This window comes from Diabrotica undecimpunctata, chromosome 4 (assembly GCF_040954645.1).
Source record: "Diabrotica undecimpunctata isolate CICGRU chromosome 4, icDiaUnde3, whole genome shotgun sequence".
Lineage (NCBI taxonomy): Eukaryota > Metazoa > Arthropoda > Insecta > Coleoptera > Chrysomelidae > Diabrotica > Diabrotica undecimpunctata.
The window spans coordinates 147,529,658-147,550,265 of NC_092806.1; the positions used below are offsets into that span (position 1 = coordinate 147,529,658).

The 20,608-nt window shown below is 33.1% G+C and overlaps 1 protein-coding gene across 1 annotated transcript in view; it reads right to left on the reverse strand.

The window, feature by feature from the left end:
- Lcch3 (Ligand-gated chloride channel homolog 3) overlaps window positions 1-19,193 on the reverse strand; it is a 64,743-nt gene extending 45,550 nt beyond the window's left edge. The window contains exons 1-3 of the mRNA XM_072528629.1: window positions 18,893-19,193; window positions 17,988-17,997; window positions 3,861-3,982 (exon numbers count right to left, since the gene is read on the reverse strand). Of these exons, the coding sequence (XP_072384730.1) occupies window positions 3,861-3,982; window positions 17,988-17,997; window positions 18,893-19,193 (433 nt within the window). The remainder of the gene's footprint in view (window positions 1-3,860; window positions 3,983-17,987; window positions 17,998-18,892) is intronic.
- Between the last annotated feature and the right edge of the window lie 1,415 nt (window positions 19,194-20,608).

Below are 20,608 nucleotides of genomic sequence, written 5' to 3' on the forward strand. Positions count from 1 at the left end.
GAACAGTATAATACCCTGACGGCAGAATTCTGTCTATAATATCTAAACTATTTGAAGGTTTTCCCCGACACATCCCTTCCTGTCACTATTCTCTTTGAACAGCTTTGCCCTTAGGTACCTCATGCGGAACATGAAATGCCATTTTGTGTATAAGGAAATATTTAAGTGTTCATATATTATTTATTGTTGGTATTTACTGCTTAAATTTAAATATCTTTCCAATACATTATTAGAATAATTTATAGCGATAATGGTGTTTTAGTTTTTAAACCTCAAACTATAAACATAACATATCACATTAAATGTTATTTGGAAATAAATGAGAAATTCAAGCACAAACTCTAATCAAAATCAAAATTTTTAAGGAAAAGTGGGTGGTCATTAAAATTTACTCCTGAATAGAGCAGAAGGATTGGTTGATAAAACCAAAATAACAACTAAACAACAAGGGTGGCTCAAGAAATACTGGATTTATTGGAATGCCGAAGATCCTGCTAAGTATTCTGTATAGAGCGAGGAGTAAGGCAAGGAGACACCGTCTCTCCAAAGCTAATCACAACGCTTTTAGAACATACTTGTAAGAAGGCACGTCTGAATAAGTATGGTATCAACATAAATGGAGAAAAGTTCAATTATTTGAGATTTGCAGATGACACCGTCCTTATAGCCGATCGTATGCCGATATTTTAGGTCGGACTGAAGATTAATATATACAAGACGCAAACAATGACTAATCTGGTGCTAAATCGAAATATAGCTGTTGATGGAAGGGATATTGTGCAGACTGTATCGTGTAAGTACTTAGTACAAAAAATTCGGTTGAGCAGAGATAACCAGACATGTGAGCTCCCACATCGCATAGGATTAGCCTGGGCAGCATTTGGTGAATTAAACTATGTATTTAAATCGGATCTACCCATATACATCAAAATGAAAATCTTTGACCAATGTGTGTTACCTGTTATGGAGCAAAAACATTAACACTCACAAAAAAGGTAGTTAATAAGATTGGCGTGACTCAGAGGGCTATGGAGGGGCAGATGTTGGGTGTCTCTCTGGGAGACCGAATCCCAAACGAAAAAATACGTCATATAACAAAAAAAAAACATGTTGAAATTACTTAAAATATCGATATGCAAGTATAAAAAATATCTAGGACGTCCCACGGCCAAGTATTAAATATTCCCCAATATTGTTTACATTACGAGGTAAAAGAAGAAAAATTACAAAATAGGTTGTTATTGATTTGTACGTGTTATTTCTACAATTTGAAAAGCAGTTTGATTCAAGGTCGTTTTGTGATATGTTTAACGAGAATTTTGGGTTATTCCGGTTGCGAAAACAGGTTAGATTTGAAAGGGGAGACGCAAGACTGGCCCCGGCCGATATCTGGGGTCGAAGGAATTTAAGGAGGTTGAAAGATTTGGTCAAAGGGAACGGTCGTTATGTAGTTTTGCGAAAAACCGGCAAATTTGTCGAACAATAAGTGATGTACACCCAAAGTAATGTGTCAACTCTGATAGGGGTAATCACTGTTTTGTTTGTTTGTAAGCCGTCTCTCATATGAGATATTTGTGATATGGGGAGTACAACAAATTTGAAGGATAACATGTTCCATTGTTGAGTTTTTAATAAGCCCAGTCTGAAGTCTGTATCCAGTGCCGTCCATTTCAATCCTACTTTATTTGTCCGTGGTCGTCGTTCCAAATCATAGAAGCAGTCCTTTTGTTCGTGTGGCAGAGAGTTTAACCCCAGTTCTACTTCAGAAATTTTAGTAGGTCCAATTTCCGACCCCAGAAATCATCTAAAGAACTTTAGTGCAATCCAGGTAACTTTTTTGTTTGAACTCTTGAAGTAAAAATAAACAGTTTAAAATAATAATTTCATTTTAATTCACAACAATTTAAATTTTGATAATTAATATTGTAAATCTTATGACAGCTAGTTTTATAATTTTTGACATTGGTTTGTTGTGTTTTTTAAAAAAGGTTAACCTCTTTATAAATATTTAGTTTTAAAATAAAGATATTTCTCTATTTGTAATAAATTATTTCTGCCACATGTTTATAGTCCAGTAACTTACAGCCCAGTAACTATTTTTGTAATTTTTGTAGCGACTCCCAGTTGTAAAACAAAGTTTGTAAACGGATGACATGTAAGTTTTCTTTGTTATTTTTGGATAAATCTTTGTAACTATTAATATAGTATTTTTTGTGCCATCTATATTTTTGTAACTGTTTGTAGAGAGCCAACAATAAATGTTTAATTTATTTCTCTAACCAATTTGATTATTATTTATTTTAGAAAAGTCTCCTAACCTTTTTTTTGTGTGTCTTATTTTAGGAAGTAAGCGCCTTTTTTTCCTTTATCTAACAAGACTAGGATCCGTCGAAGCGGCGTCCATTTTAAATTGCTAGAGGTCTTTCTTGTTGTTTTTGTAACCCCTTTGTCTAGGAGATTCATGTAAGTATCCATTTGTTTCATTTTGTAGTTGTCCCAATCCGACCCCTTGCCATTCACTTATCCACGACCCAGCTCTCCAAATAAGCCCTGAGTGCCGTTCGCACAAGTATCGTTTATTTTGTTTGCCCTATCTTCACCCCAGTAACTTCTGTCCCAATTTTTAACCTCTTATAGCAATACCCTATGTGGTAGGCAAAATATTTCGTTACAAGATTATCAAACAACCGATGGACAAAACATATTGTCGAGTGGAGACCAAGACAAGAAGCAATACGGAGCAGAGGACGCCCACCAACTAGATGGACTGACGACCTGAAGCGTGTGAGCAATAACTGGATGCAAGACGCACAAGACAGAGACAGATGGAAAGGGCTGAGGGAGAGCTATGTCCAGCAGTGGATGTATACAGGTTGATATATACATCAAACAATATAAACGTCAACCTAGAAAACAGATTAAAACATGAAAACATAAATAAAGAGTGGAAAGGGTGCAGAAACATCATGAAAGAAGCAGATAGAATCACAATAGAAAAAGATAGAAGATATGAAAGAACTTTAAGAACTACAAGAACTAAGTAATCGAACAGAGACAAAATATTTTACCAGAAATTGAACAAAAGCAACAAATAATTCAAACAAAAGATGTGAAGAGATAATGAAGGTAATATATTGACATAACAACAAAAAAACTAAGAAGGTTGAATTCCTGAATGCGACCGATGAAAAATTCTCCTCTACTGATACGCTTCCTGGTAAAAAACATACTACAAACTAAACGATACGTTAAACTTAAGTGATCACGCGTATGACTCATTTCATTTTTTATTTGTTGTGGTATAAAAACTTGGAAGATTTTCAACCTGGTAAAGAAAAAAGCATTGTAAGGTTTTAGTATCAAGATCATGAAAACTAAATGAGGTAGTAGCGAATAGGTAGTTGTAGTGTGCCAATTTCAAATCAGTATGTTTGCTGAACAGTGTAGTCCTTAAATGGATTTCACCCTACTTTATTTCACCCCTTAATACATAAACTGTACTATATTTTCAAATCCGCATTCTATTTATTTCTTTAGCGATGTATGTAAGTAGACCTCATTCGTTTGCTGTATGTCGCCCATAACCATAAATATGTCTTATCTGCATTTATGTTTGTCCAAACTGTTTCGTGAATTATTATTTTAATGATTCTCTGAATTCTCTGAGTCATCTGCGAAAGTTAAACATTGATGCCCATTGTTGGAAGTTAGGTCTCTGGTTTGTATCTTTGGGTCTATTGAACTATGTCATCGTAACCAACTGCATAAATGTTCTTGGATCTATTCAGTTTAAACCGAGTGATAATTCTAAAAAACTAATTAAATAATCGAATACCTTGGTAAGATATTAATTGACTTACCTCCAAAATTAGGTCTAAGCCTGTTGTCGTATCCTTTTAATAGTTCTGTAATTGTTTGAGTTACGCTGGATAAACGGGCAGTGGATGTGTCGCTGTCAATTCTAAAAATAAACGAAGATAAGCTTGAAATATTAAATTGAAAAAAAAAAGTTCTGAAGCTATTTTTCTGTGGCACATTGTTATTATTTTTATGGGAAATTAATCACGATTTCAGTTTAAAAATGTTTTTTGACTTTTCGATTTCCACTTCGGATTGATTTCCGAAGTGAAAATTGAAGCTACCCAGCTACTTGAACCTTATAACTTTAATTAGTTTTGTTTCGTATACAATAATTACGCGTAGTCGTTGACTTGGATTTGCATTTACCAACAAAATCTTTGTTTTTTCGGTGTTACTTTTTAAGCCCAATAGATCGTCTTCAGCTGATGTTTTGTTAAGTAAATATTACAAGTCCTCCAAGCTGTCTGCCACTATAACTATATCATCGGCATATCTTAAATTATGTATTAATATTCCATTTAACTGTTTAAGCCACTGACAAAATCACTGTGGCATCTCAAAAGAGACGGAACACAACTTCTATGGAACACAAAAAGAAATATGAAGAATGATCAGAGGACAAAGAAAAGAGATTAACGAACTATTAAAGACGAAACAAATAGAGCACACAACATCCGAAGATATACAAATCCGACGAGGAGTGAGACACGGTTGCGTCTTATTGCCACTACTGTTTAATTTTATTCAGAGTCTATATTCAGAGAAGCATTAGACGAGGTCCAAGTCGGAATTAAGATTAACGGAATCAGCATAGGCAACACCAGATATGCTGATGATACCGTCTTAATAGCAAGCAACACACACGAACTGCAAAATATAATAAATGCGGTAGTTCACCACAGCGAAATGTTCGGTTTACATCTAAACGTTTCCAAAACTAAAACTTTAGTATTTTCAAAGACACCAATAAACGTACATGTGTATGCCAAGGGTCAAATAATAGAACACGTAAGTTTCATTAAATATTTGGGAGCAAATATCAATAGTCAGTGTAATCCAAAAAAAGAAATCCTATCAAGAATAGAACAATGTTACAGATGTTACAGATGTTACGTTTTTTCTGTCTTACTGTATGGCTGTGAAAGTTGGACAATGGACCCTGAAATAGAAAATGTATATATACAGACAAGTGTTGAGAATTCCATGGGTACAAAGAGTTACTAATGTTGAGGTACTTCGTCGCATGTGTAAACAAAAAGAATTACTAAGAATAATCAAAGAGAGGAAAATGCAATACTTGGGTCATGTGTTGAGAGGCGAAAGACACGAATTACTTCTAGTTATACTAGAAGGAAAAGTACAGGGCAAAAAATCAGTAGGAAGACGCCAGAACTCGTGGCTGAAAGACCTGAGGTTTTGAGGAGATGGTTCGACCGCTCATCCGAAGAAATCTTTCGCGCAGCAGTTTCCAAAACTACAATTGCCATTTGGATCGCCAACCTTCGAAATGAGACGGCGCCATGAGAAAAAGTAATTGGAAAGTCCAGATAGACAATGAGCGATGAATAATGAGCTCGTTTATATGCATGTCATAAAATTCCAACTAAGACTTAAACTTTTATATAATTTAATTTTAAAATATGCAAAATAAATACTATTTTGCTTAAATATGGAATGTTGTTAATTGTTATTAATAAACAAAAATATTAAATATATGCATCTATACGCATTTTGCATAATATATTCAGCTCTCTAGTGATTAATGTAATCGCATATTGATGGAAATACTTATTGCAGGATGTTCAAATTTAATGTTCTGACAAAGGTCTGAGACGCGGATGCTATCTGTCACCTACCGCCTTTAAAATTTATGTAATTTCTACTCCAAGGCATGGGTACACAAAATTTATTAATAGAAGAGTTAAGAGAAAGAGTAACTTAAGAAATAAAATTACTTACACCTTATTACAGCAACACCTCATTTTTATGGAGTATCGAAAATAAATATAAGAGCAAATACATCACTTACATCTTTTTACAGTAGTATGAATTCTTTTTGTCGTAAAATGGCAAACTTTTCATTAAAAATTATTCAACTATTTGAAAATAATGACGTGTTTATAAAGAATACACATTTTTAAATATAGTATTAAATATTGAATTTAATCTAAACAATATTTTTTTTAGTTTTGATATAAATAGTCTATTTATACATGTGCCATTATGTAAGACTTTGAAAATAATCAAAACAAAATTAAAAAATGATGATACATTGACAAATAGAACACGACTAAATGTGTTAGCTATAATGCAGATATTGACATCCTGTACTCACAATACCTGTTTTTAGCTAAATAATGAATTACATAAACAAAATTTTGGTCTAGCAATGAGCTCTGCTTTATTTTCATTATTAGCGAATATATCTAGGAAAGACTTCAAAAAAATATTATTTTTATATAAAATTTAAAACCCACAATATTGTGGCCAAATGAAGATGCTGTCTGACCTCACCAATCAATCTTGTTGAATATATTTCTGATAAAAATAGTCGATAAAGAAGATTCGATATCATTTACGATAGAACACGAATATAATAACTTATTACCTTTTCTGGATGTTTTAATCTTAAAGAAAGATATTCGTATGAGTCTATATCTAAATCTATCAACATAAATATTAAAAAGAGAATCATTAAATCATTTTAATGACAGAGATAAAATTACTTGTTCTAACGAAAATTCGTTCTTCGAGGAGAAAAATTTGTTAATATTTCTTTTAGTGAAAATCTTTTGTCGTTTATAAATAAGAAATCGTACAGAATACAGAAAATGGAATAGAACGGGAATAGAGAACGGGATCCTCTGACATATATAGGACACGATACGAGGAACATAACAATGCCATACCTAAAAGGATTATCAGAAAAATTTAAAAGAACACGAAATAAATTCACGATTAAAGTATGTTCAAAACTACAAACACACTGAGATCTATTTTATCTGAAACTAAACTCAATAACGAATAAGAAAGAACAAAGGATTATATTTATAAATTTACTTACGAACATTTTTAGTTAGGGGATACATCAAGACTATTAAATATTAGAATAAATGAACATCAATATACTGGACAAGTTGTAGTTAGCGCTTGTACTCAAAACGATAAAGAATTTGGATGTAGCATAAAATTATACAAAATTGAAAAAAGTTATATGGACAAACTATCAAATGGTGCAATAAATTTATAGGACCTTATCGCACTGCTACATATAATCCTTGTTATTTGCCGATTAGCTTACTTAGCTTATTTAGAACTTCATCAAAGTGACTACACTGTAATTTTAATTTTACAAAAGCATCAAGTATGTATATTATTAAATATAAAGAGTAAATATAACAAGCTTGCTGGTACTAAACCTACAAGCTCTAAGGGTAAAAGAAACTAAAAGAATTATATATTATAGAAAAACCCTCACTTACCCCTTAACTGTGAAAATAATAAAATAATACACAATCATTTTGATATCACTCGTAACAGGTTATTTTTCTACTCTAAATTAGTAAAATATTTATATACAAAACTTTAAAAATTTAAAAATTTTGGTCAGGCGTACATTGTGTAATATACGACATATTGTTCCAAGTCTTTGATATGATAATAAACCATTAAAATCATATTTTAAAATTACTGAAAATATATTTCAGAAAAGTTTGTACTTTGAGTAAACTGTAGATAAAGATAACTTTCATTTTTTTTTTCACTTATTAACAGAGCAAGATTGAGCCGCACTAATAAATCTATTAAATAAAATTTTAGAGCAAATTAGGGCAAACTTTTAGCAGTTGTTTAGAGTTAACCGCAGTCCGTCTTAACATTACGCGCACTCTTCTTCGCTCAAACTTTGAGTAGGTGCATTTCGAACGCTGATAAATTTACAGATAGGGTGCAATTCAAAGGACAGTAAACTGTACTACATTCTTGCGAGTTTATCAAAAGTGATTGTTGAGCAGGGCGCATGCTCTTCGTTCCTTGTTTACCTCCCTTATTTCGTTCGTCGAGCGCTTTGCCACGGCTTCAAAGCCGATACAAAATAAATTGGAATACTTATGCACTTGATTAACATTTTCGTAGGGTAGTTTTATAGTTTTTGGGTGAAAAAGGATTTGTAGGTATGTACAAAGAAAAACGGTCGAACCATTCATTTTACAAGATTCGTTTATTTAAATTAACAGATATTACTGAGGGTGTAAAAACCCCAAAGAACTCCAAAATAAGATGTTAAAAAGCTATAGTTTATTTTTATGAACGAGAGAGTAATTAGCATAATTTTAACTGGTAGCTCCGACCACTCCATGGGCGTGCTCAAGATTAATTGAAAAATTACTTTGAATAATTGTAAAAAATAAATGAATTATTTCAGTGTTATAAAGTGTTATGTGTATGTAAACAAAAGTGACCTCTTTTATCACACACTATATTAGAACTGACTGGCCTACATTAAAAAGGGTTTTAAAAAATTCACATTTTTTTTAATTTTTAAAAATTACAAACGAGAAAAAGAGTTTTTAAAACCGTCTAAGGTATGTTAAATAGATGAATAAAAATATTAATATAAAACTTACAGCTACTTGTTACAAATCCAAATCAGATTCAGAAGATGAACTTTCAGAACCAAGATTTATAATAACTGGCTCGATCATTTTATCAGTAATATTGTCCAGCTTCCACATTTTTTCCTCTTCTTTAATAGTGTGATTTACTGCCTTTTCCCAGTTTTCAGGTTTTACATTATTTACGGCCTCCAAAAACAACTGTTTAACATCATGAATTTTAAAAGTGGTATTTTTTCTTGAAACTTCACTCTTTATCTGTGCCCATACCAGTTCAATCGGGTTTAATTCACAATGATATGGTGGGGATCTAAGTACTGTCATTCCACGATTTTTGGCAATTTCATCAATTTCGTATTTTTAAAATTTTTCTTTATGAAGGGCACACAACGAATAAAGTTCCTTTCTTATAGATCCGGGATGGTACGTAATATTTTTTGAACTCAGCCAATTCTGCAAGTCTTTTTTTAACCACTTGGTTGTGGGTAGTCCTTCTATAAGTCTGGAGTGATAACTTGCATTATCCATTACTATTACACAGTTCTTAGGAAGAAGATCTATCATTTGTTCGAACCATTCTTGAAAGACATCAGCGTTCATGTCTTCATGGTAGTCACCGGTACGAGTTGATTCAAAAGTTAATAAACCACCTTCAACAAAACCGTCTGAACTGCCAATGTGTACTATTATCAGCCTGCGTCCCTTTCCTGATGGTGGGTTTAAACCAGTAGATAAGTTATTTACAAAAGCGTGCCTTTGACTTGTAACAGTTTCATCCTGCCAAAATTTATTTGGTGTATGACCCTCGTTGATCCATGTTTCATCAAGATAAAATATTTTTCTTTTTTGGTTTCTCAATTCCTTTATGGTTCTTAGAAAATATCTTCTCCATATGACAATATCGCTTCTTTCTAATAAAATAGACTTTCTGGGATTCTTTTTCCAGCGGAAGCCTATTTCTTTTAAAAGTTTCCATAACGTACTTCGACTCATTTCTGGGTAATTCTTATCATCTCGAACTGAGACAAGAACTTTATCCAATGTTGGAAATTCTTGTCTAAAGAAGAATTCATGCACTTTCCGTCGAAGTCCTTCTTTAAAATGATACTCTATTTGAAATTTTGGTTTCCCTGGAGCATTACGTGGCATTTGAAAACTACCACATTTCTCTTCTTTAATAACTCTGTAAATCGTAGATTTCCCAACACCAAGTGTACTGCTAACTAACTCAACGGTCTCATCAACACTTTCACATAAACGTTTGTCTGTAAATGATTTAAAACAATTAAATATTAATGTTTTTTCATTAACTGTTAGAGGACCAATTTTTCGGCGTTTACACGGCACTTCCAAATTTTCCATAACACTAGTATACACAATAAACTGCACCTTGCAACTGAAGTACCTACTTTTAGTGAACTGTTAAGAATTTTGAATACGCCACTTGGACCTTCCTATATACAAAATGGAAAAACCCACTATCACATTTTCTGTGGAATAAGTTTAGAAGGTAATTATCTAGTCAATTACTGTCGTAGATTCCTGGAATTAAAGAATTAAATGTTTGATTGTTAAAACCCTTACTTCGTGGAATGCACTCATTTCAGATAAAATAAAACGTTTTATTTTATCTAAAGAATTAAACTTTATTTTGCAAATAGGCAAAGAATTAAACTTTATTTTGCAAATAGATAAAATAAAACGTTTTATTTTATCTAAAGAATTAAACTTTATTTTGCAAATAGGTAGGTACTTATTAAACTTTTATTGGTTATATATAACCAATAAAATAAACATCTTACATTTCTTGCAAATTCATTAGTAGCTGTTAACCTCCATCACTCCGACACTGGCAACCTTATTTAGGGATTAGTAATCCTCACAACTATTGTATTCTATTCTGCTCCAACCTTTATACCTGGTGGTCATACTCAATTTAAAATTGTTTTCCTATATACTTCTGTAAACTTGTTGACAAATATCTGTTTTTCATTGAGTCACCCGTATCAACAGTTTAGGGATTTGCATACATAATTTATTGTTTTATTACTCTCTCATACATAAAAATACACTATAAAATAAGCTGATATAAAAAACAAATTCCAACAGAACATATACGAACACTTTAATAAATTAGATACTAACACCTACGAGATAAACCAACAAAGGGGAAACATTAAAAAACTGCCTCCTTGTCCCATGCAAAGGGATATTAAAAGAACTGGTAGGAAAGAGAGACAAGCTAAGAATAAAGACAGTCACAATTACAAAATTATTAACAATGAAATCAGAAAAATGATAAGAGAGGCAAAAAAACTTACCATGAGGAAAAATGTAAAGACATAGAAGATCTTCAGAACAAATACGACCTATTCAACCTACATGAAAAGGTTAAAGAAATGGCAGGGCTGCAAAAAAGAAACCACAACACAACTCTTTTAGATAAAAATGGAAATACTATGATAACAACTGACGAAAAGATAAAATGATGGAAAGGGATATATATGGAAGAGCTCTTCAAAGACGAAAGAGGAAACCTACAAGACATATCTTTCGAGGACAGAGAAACGAGTACCTATAGAAATTACAAAGGAGGAAATATTGTATGAACTAAAGAACACCATAAACGGAAAAAGCCCTGGCCCAGATCAACTTCCTATTGATATCCTTAAAGTAATAGAAAATGAGGACATAAATATCCTCTTAAAGCCCTTTAATGAAATTTATCAGTCGAGTGACATACCCAATGAATGTTTGACCTCAACATTTATTTGTCTCCCAAAAAAGAAAAATGCTAGAGAATGCACCGACCATTGCATCATAAGTCTGATGTCTCACACACTTAAAATGTATTTAAAGATTATCCATAAACGCATTTACCAAGTACTTGATATCGCTATTGAAGAAACCGAATTTGGAGTCCGTAGAGGCGTAAGTACCCGTGAAGCTCACTTTGCATTCAAGGTACTAATCCAGAGATGCTTGGATGTGAACCAAGATATGTACGTCTGTTTCATAGATTACAAGGCTTTCGATAAAGTCCGTCACAAAGAGCTAATGGACGTCCTCAAAGCATGACAATTACAATACAATGACCTTCGAACTATAACAAATCTGTATAATAAACAGCAGGCACACATACGTATTAATGAATACATATCAGAAGAGTTCGGAATTAAAAGAGGAATGCGACAGGGGTGTGTATTGTCACCATTACTACTCAATGCATACTCTGAAGAAATTACGAAAAGAACACTTGAGGAAAAAACAGCAGGAATAAAGGTCAATGGAACACCAACTAACAACATTAGATATGCGGACGATACTATCATAACAGCAGCAACCTCCAAGACCTCCAAAAGCTAATGAACAAGATAGTTGAGTATGGAGAAGAATATGGAATATCAATAAACATCAAGAAAACTAAGTTTATAAGGATATCTAAAACCCAAAATAATGATGAAAGCCTGACAACTAACGGTAAAACTTTAAACAAGTTGAAAACTACAATTACATTGGCACAATAATTAATCACACAAACGATTACTCCAAAGAAATCAAAGTTCAAATAGAGAAAGCGTAGAGAAAGGTTCTTTGTTTAAGAGAACTAAATTAGACTTGAGAGTTAGGCTGGCAAGCTCGACTCTGCTTTACGGGATAGAAGCAAGGACACTTAACGTGTTGACTACTAAAAGGTTGGAAGCATTTGAACTGTGGGTGTATAGAAAAATCCTGAAGATATCATGGACCGAGCATATAACAAACAACTAAGTCATGAGAAGAGTCAACAAAAGAATGGACATATTGGACACCATCAAGACACGATAGCTGCAATACCTAGGGCATGTTATACATAATGAAAGATATAACATACTTCAATTAATTATACAAGGGAAATTTCAGGACAAGAGAAGTATAGGAAGAGGAAGAATTTCATGGTTGCGTTACTTGAGGGAATGGTACGGATGCACATCAATCGGACTATTCAGAGCGGCAGCATCTAAGATCAGAATAGCCATAATGATTGCCAACCTCCGTCGATGAGATGGCACGTAAAGAAGAGGACTGAGGGCGTACTTTATAAAAACCCATATTACTAAATCCACACCCAATTTGAAAAATATAATTTAAGTTAGATATTATTATTAGATATTACTTAGATATGATATTAATTGTGGCTTAAATTACTTTTTTACATAATACATGATTGTTAAAGATTTATGATAGTTTCTTTCATTATTATAATACCTTCTCTCGTAGCATAATAAGGATGTAATATGTAATGCTTAGTACAAATTGTACCCTTTAAACCTGCTGAATCCTTATTTAACATTAAAGCTTGTTTAAGTAGGACGTATTGGAAATAGTTGGTTAATTAATTGAAGTAATAAATAAGAAAATAAAATAGATATGATTGAAAAATATGACTCATAAATCGCTGTCAATTCAGAAAAACTCACGTATCTTCTGAATATGGTATATGACAGAAAGATAAAAAGCCACGTCTGTGGTCAAAGTTGCTGCGTCGCGATGCTGCAGAAGATCATGGCTACGGTAGACGCGTTCAGTGATAAAATCGGCATCTTAGAGGCTAGAGTGTAGATCTGCCAATTTCTAGGTCTTGTTAACTAGCACATACTGTCAGGTCCTCGGTTTAGGGACGAGCGCCGGTACCTGGAGATGCTTCGAGATGGTCTGGATGGTTTGGAGAGAGTGTAAATTAAAGCTGTCATCTCTAGCTTTTGTTACAAAATTACGAAATGCATTCCCATTTTAAGAAATGCTATAATGTAGATAAACTTTTAAGAAATTTGATCGTTTAATACCCTTTGTATTTTAGGATTAAGGGCAAGTGGTTCTCAGAATTTGACATACATTATATAAATCAGTCAATTTGAACGTAAGAATTTAAAGGAAGATAATGTAGAGAGACACCCGAATAGGTAATTAAAATATATAAATAAATAAGATCATATCATAATAAAATAAGAGTATTTAAAAAGAAAATATTTAAGTTAACACTAAATTATTTTTCAAACGAAGCTATTAGCTTTTATACTCCTTTTATACTATATTTTATTCTATTAATGCATTCCTCATTCGGCACTATTCGAGCAGCAAGTATATTGTAAGAGCACATTGTTTGCTCGCAATAGCGCTGAGAGTTGAACCTAAGCGTAGAATAAACAATCCATAAAAAATAAGAAAAAAGACCAAAGCTACGACGGTCTTTGGGTAGGGTCCGGTCTAGTGCTTGGTTACTTTCGAGATCTGAGAGGTATTATAAGAGTACCAGAAGATTGAGAAGCCCTTCAAAAGTCGGTGCTGAACTTGGTGGCTTTTCCTTAGGTGAAGAAAGGACAGGTGAACTACTACTACAATGTTCATTTAGAGGGATAGGTAAAGATTCTTTATTTCGATAGGATAAACATGTGTGTCCCCGTTTAGGATCTTGCGATCCTCTTCATGTTAGCTTTGGACGTTGTTGTGGTAAAGCAGAAGAGCACCGAAAAAGACACTGTGATAGTGGCGTGTGTGGTGGAGCATCTTGGAGGCTAATCTGTGAACACTCATCTCCTCCAATAAGAAGAGGGGCCTAAGCCCTTCCTCACCTGTTACTCTGTTAATAAAAACAATTAAAAATAGTTTGAATGTAGCAAAACCCCATCCCTTTGATGATGCCTTGCACGTGTTCCCTCTATATATTAATTTTTATTAATAAAAATATACTTAATAACCATCATTCTAGATTTTTCTGATGATACCTATGAAAATAGACGAAACATATTGGATTTAGTATAAACAGTACACTTTTATTACAAGAGTACACTATTTTAAGAATTAATATTAAACTCAACAGTCGACGCAACCAAGCTTTCGACATCCTTTTTGATATCTTCTTCAAGGCTTCCGAGATCTCAATCTCACGAGCCTCTAGACACTACTACACTGATCACCAACCAATCCATTACTAGTAATGAATTGGTTAGTGATCTACGACAAAAAATTGATTTTTATCGATGTTATATATGTATATGTATATATATATATATATATATATATATATATATATATATATATATATATATATATGTATATATATATATATATATATATATATATATATATATATATATTATCCTCTCTATTAGAGTTCCTTATTTCATATGATAATACCTAGCATAATCGTGCAATACCTATATACCCATACTCACCACATAATCTGTAAAATTAATAATGTTAGTTGATTTTGTTTATATTAACCAACATCAAAGGTTCCTCTATAGCCTTGATACTGAATATCACTCTTTAATATATGTGTATATCGAAGAGGTAATATGTAAATGTTTGCAGAAGCACCGAAATGAACTTTGCAGGCAAATATCTAAATTAAAATAAACTCTTAATATATAAACTGAAAACGGAAATTAAAATTCTTATAATCAGTTTTTACAGTTCGGATGTAACACACTTGAGATTGTTTTTTTTTTTAAATTAAATTATTAAAAAAGTGAGACACATTATTTTTTTCAATCTTAAACTTTATTGATCTAATAATCTTTTTAAAATTCGTTTTCGTGATAATTGTATGCCTTTTTGTAAGACGATTTTGTTGTAGTCCCAATAATTTTAAATTTCCCAAACAAGTTTCCAAAATAAGTGATTATTAAGTAATAACTAAAGATTTTTATTGCGCTTCCTATTGTAATATAATCTACCACTTTCCTTTTATTTTACTGCTTTTTCAATTATGTACACCACTCCTTTCTACCTCAAAATTATCAGCTGATTTCAATCGAAAATCAAACAATATGCTGCTTATAATTTTGTAACCAGGTCTTTCCTTTGTTTTCAATTGAGTATTAAAAAATTTAACATCACGTGCCTTATGCTATGTTGACAATGAAATAATGTACGTGGCATATTGGTTAATATATTCGTCTATTTTCTATTTCAAATGTTTAGCTCAATTAGTTTTTAATTAAGCCAGATATGCGAACGTCTAATTATAGTGTATTTTTATGTATGAGAGAGTAATAAAACAATAAATTATGTATGCAAATCCCTAAACTGTTGATACGGGTGACTCGGGGAGTTTACAGAAGTATATAGGAAAACAATTTTAAATTGAGTATGACCACCAGGTATAAAGGTTGGAGCAGAATAGAATACAATAGTTGTGAGCGTTTCTAATCCCTAAATAAGGTTGCCAGTGTCGGAGTGATGGAGGTTAACAGGTACTAATGAATTTGCAAGAAATGTAAGATGTTTATTTTATTGGTTATATATAACCAATAAAAGTTTAATAAGTACCTACCTATTTGCAAAATAAAGTTTAATTCTTTAGATAAAATAAAACGTTTTATTTTATCTATTTGCAAAATAAAGTTTAATTCTTTGCCTATTTGCAAAATAAAGTTTAATTCTTTGCCTATTTGCAAAATAAAGTTTAATTCTTTAGATAAAATAAAACGTTTTATTTTATCTGAAATGAGTGCATTCCACGAAGTAAGGGTTTCAACAATCAAACATTTAATTCTTTAATTCCAGGAATCTACGACAGTAATTGACTAGATAATTACCTTCTAAACTTATTCCACAGAAAATGTGATAGTGGGTTTTTCCATTTTGTAAATAGGAAGGTCCAAGTGGCGTATTCAAAATTCTTAACAGTTCACTAAAAGTAGGTACTTCAGTTGCAAGGTGCAGTTTATTGTGTATACTAGTGTTATGGAAAATTTGGAAGTGCCGTGTAAACGCCGAAAAATTGGTCCTCTAACAGTTAATGAAAAAACATTAATATTTAATTGTTTTAAATCATTTACAGACAAACGTTTATGTGAAAGTGTTGATGAGACCGTTGAGTTAGTTAGCAGTACACTTGGTGTTGGGAAATCTACGATTTACAGAGTTATTAAAGAAGAGAAATGTGGTAGTTTTCAAATGCCACGTAATGCTCCAGGGAAACCAAAATTTCAAATAGAATATCATTTTAAAGAAGGACTTCGACGGAAAGTGCATGAATTCTTCTTTAGACAAGAATTTCCAACATTGGATAAAGTTCTTGTCTCAGTTCCAGATGATAAGGATTACCCAGAAATGAGTCGAAGTACGTTATGGAAACTTTTAAAAGAAATAGGCTTCAGCTGGAAAAAGAATCTCAAAAAGTCTATTTTATTAGAAAGAAGCGATATTGTCATATGGAGAAGACATTTTCTAAGAACCATAAAGGAAATGAGAAACCAAAAAAGAAAAATATTTTATCTTGATGAAACATGGATCAACGAGGGTCATACACCAAATAAATTTTGGCAGGATGAAACTGTTACAAGTCAAAGGCACGCTTTTGTAAATAACTTATCTACTGGTTTAAACCCACCATCAGGAAAGGGACGCAGGCTGATAATAGTACACATTGGCAGTTCAGACGGTTTTGTTGAAGGTGGTTTATTAACTTTTGAATCAACTCGTACCGGTGACTACCATAAAGACATGAACGCTGATGTCTTTCAAGAATGGTTCGAACAAATGATAGATCTTCTTCCTAAGAACTGTGTAATAGTAATGGATAATGCAAGTTATCACTCCAGACTTATAGAAGGACTGCCCACAACCAAGTGGTTAAAAAAAGTCTTGCAGAATTGGCTGAGTTCAAAAAATATTACGTACCATCCCGGATCTATAAGAAAGGAACTTTATTCGTTGTGTGCCCTTCATAAAGAAAAATTTAAAAAATACGAAATTGATGAAATTGACAAAAATCGTGGAATGACAGTACTTAGATCCCCACCATATCATTGTGAATTAAACCCGATTGAACTGGTATGGGCACAGATAAAGAGTGAAGTTTCAAGAAAAAATACCACTTTTAAAATTCATGATGTTAAACAGTTGTTTTTGGATACCGTAGATAATGTAAAACCTGAAAACTGGGAAGAGGCAGTAAATCACACTATTAAAGAAGAGGAAAAAAATGTGGAAGCTGGACAATATTACTGATAAAATGATCGAGCCAGTTCATCAAAGTCAAAGTCAAAATCAAGTCAAAGTTCATCTTCTGAATCTGATTTGGATTTGTAACAAGTAGCTGTAAGTTTTATATTAATATTTTTATTCATCTATTTAACATACCTTAGACGGTTTTAAAAACTCTTTTCCTCTTTTGTAATTTTTAAAAATTAAAAAAAATGTGAATTTTTTAAAATCCTTTTTAATGTAGGCCAGTCAGTTCTAATATAGTGTGTGATAAAAGAGGTCACTTTTGTTTACATACACATAACACTTTATAACACTGAAATAATTCATTTATTTTTTACAATTATTCAAAGTAATTTTTCAATTAATCTTGAGCACGCCCATGGAGTGGTCGGAGCTGCCAGTTAAAATTATGCTAATTACTCTCTCGTTCATAAAAATAAACTATAGAACAGTACAATTTTAATATTTAAAAATGTAGTTCGTTAAGAATTATTAAGAATCGACTGAAATTTAAAATCGGCCTGACTGACTTACCAAAAGAGATCTGTTTAATATAAACATACAATATTAACCAATCAATAACAAAGAGCACAAGATACTACTTATATGGTGAAGACCTGACTATAATGGTACAAGCAAAGGACTTTCTTAATATTGAAAGAGAGCTTGAAGCTGCTTTAGACAATATGTCCGAAAACTATAAGAAAAACTTCTTTAATCTTATTCAAAACCAAAGGAAAAGCACTTAAGCCCAAAGATAAACCTGAATACTTCGGAGTAATTTTGGACAAGTCTTTGCATAGAAGTAGTCACAATATAAGGCAAAAACTTGCCACCAGAAACAGCTAGCAAGCAAGCAAGCAATGTAATTAAACCCAGCCTGTGAGACATGTTTACCCCTAAGAATTACGTTCGAGTGTAACAATTCATTGGAGCCAGGTGTATTAACTCAAGTTAAAAATTGGAGTCACTCCACCGCTCTCCAATGCTTCACACCATCCCTTTCTCCTTATAGCACTTTGATGCGCGATAGGGGCACAACTATCAGCCAAATGCTCTTCATGTGGGAGTCCTGGGTAATAAAACTCGAACATGGTTCCCTAACCGATTTAAATTCAGGACAGCGTGACGCTTTTTATTCCTGTATTCCTATAGTGACTTCGAATCCGCTCCAGACTACGTCCAGTTTTGGTGCTCAAGTGTTTGGGCCCTACTTGCACAGGTTTTTGTTTTGTATTTATTTTTTTGGTACGCTTTCGCAGAATTTTTATAAGTTTTTAAAATTTTTTTTGTTGGCCTAGGCCGTTTTTTATATTTTTTGTTTTTTTTTGGTAGTATGTCTATGTGAAGGTTCTATTGGTGTTCTTTTGGTTCTATCCCCTTGGGACCAACACAGTGCGGCGATTTGCAGTGTTTATCGAATTTTTAGAGCTACAAACTATCCTCTAATGGTTTGTTTATTTTTCTTTCTGGGATTTTTGTTTTTCTCCCTGCGATTTTCTCTTGTTGTTTAGGCCTCTTGTGTTTCCAATGGTGAAAAGGGTCATATCTCATGATCTCTCGCAGTATGGGACTATAATGGTTTTCTAGTTCTGCGAATTTAATCCTGGCTCTATCATTCATTATTTCAGTGACCCTGACCTGTTGTAGTTCCCTGTATATGAAGCGTTCTGCTACATATAGGGGGATGTTGACAGCTTCTCTTAAGCAGCTTTCGTGAACTGCTTGAATCCCCTTCATTGTAGTATTACAGGTGTGTCCCCATGCGAGAGATGCGTATGTAAGTATCGGAAGAATTATACGGTTTATTAATCTCATTTTGGTTTTTATTCTTAATTAGCTTTTGCTGCCTGCCAGTCCTTTAATAAATGCTTTAGCCATGTTGGCTTTTTGCGCTGAGGCGTCTACGTGCTTTTTGAATGAATTCTTTATCCATGATGACTACCAGGTATTTTGCATCGCTTTTCCACTCGATGGGATTGTTCTGTACAGTAAGTTGTTTCTATGGTTGCTGATGTTTCTTTTTGTTTATAGCGATTTTCCATCTAATACTTCACTCCTCGATTTCATCCAACGCGGTTTGCAGGTTGTTTACTGATATGTCTACGTTTCGTTGTTTCTGGTGTTCTGGGTAGGTCTGTGGTAAATATTGAGTACTGCAGTGGTGACAGAACTGCTCCTTGTATCATTCCAGCCTCTGGGGTTCCGAATTCGGACAGGACCTCATTATCCCGCTGCAGAAATCTCTTTGTATATCTTTGCTTACATCCAGCAAGGCTGCTCCTGTGTACTGCGTATCGTTGAATCCAACTAGTATGTACTCTGTTAATCTAAATACTTGTAGCTCGCTGGAGTGGTCTGCTTTGAGGCCAAACTGTGCTTCTTGGATTATTTTAAAACTGTCCGTTTTGACTTGTAGTCTGCTTAGGATGATTATTTCCACAATTTTGCTTATTGCTGAAAGTAAGCTGATTGGTCTGTAGTTTTGCGGGAACATACTGCCATTGCCTGTTTTTGGAATCATGATAACGTGGGCCTCTTTCCATCTATTTGGGAATTTTCTGTATCTTAGAAACGTGCCTCTCAAGTAGAAATATAACGAAAATGTCTTATTTGGTTTCACATATTTTTTCGTATTTCTATTTACAAAGTTTGTGCGAATATGTTCTTCTTCTTCTTCAAGTGCCATCTTCGTTCCGAAGGTTGGCGATCATCAGGGCTATACGTATTTTCGAAACTGCTGACCGAAACAATTCGTTGCTGCTACAGCTATACCATTGTCGTAGATTCTTTAGCCAGGAGTTTCGTCTTCTTCCTATGGACCTTTTTCCTGCTATTTTCCCTTGCATAATTATTCGAAGCAGTTCATATCTTTCGCCTCTTGTAATGTGTCCCAAGTATTGCAGTTTTCGTTTTTTGATCGTAAATATGACTTCCTTTTCTTTATTCATTCTTCTCAAGACCTCGACATTTGTGACTCTCTCGGTCCATGATATTCTCAGGATTCTGCGATACATCCACAGTTCAAATGCCTCTAATTTTTTGGTATCAATCTTTTTCAACGTCCATGACTCCATTCCGTAGAACAGCACAGAAAGTAACATCTCATCAGGCGAAGTTTCATTTCAAGGCTCAAATCTCTTTCGCAGAACACT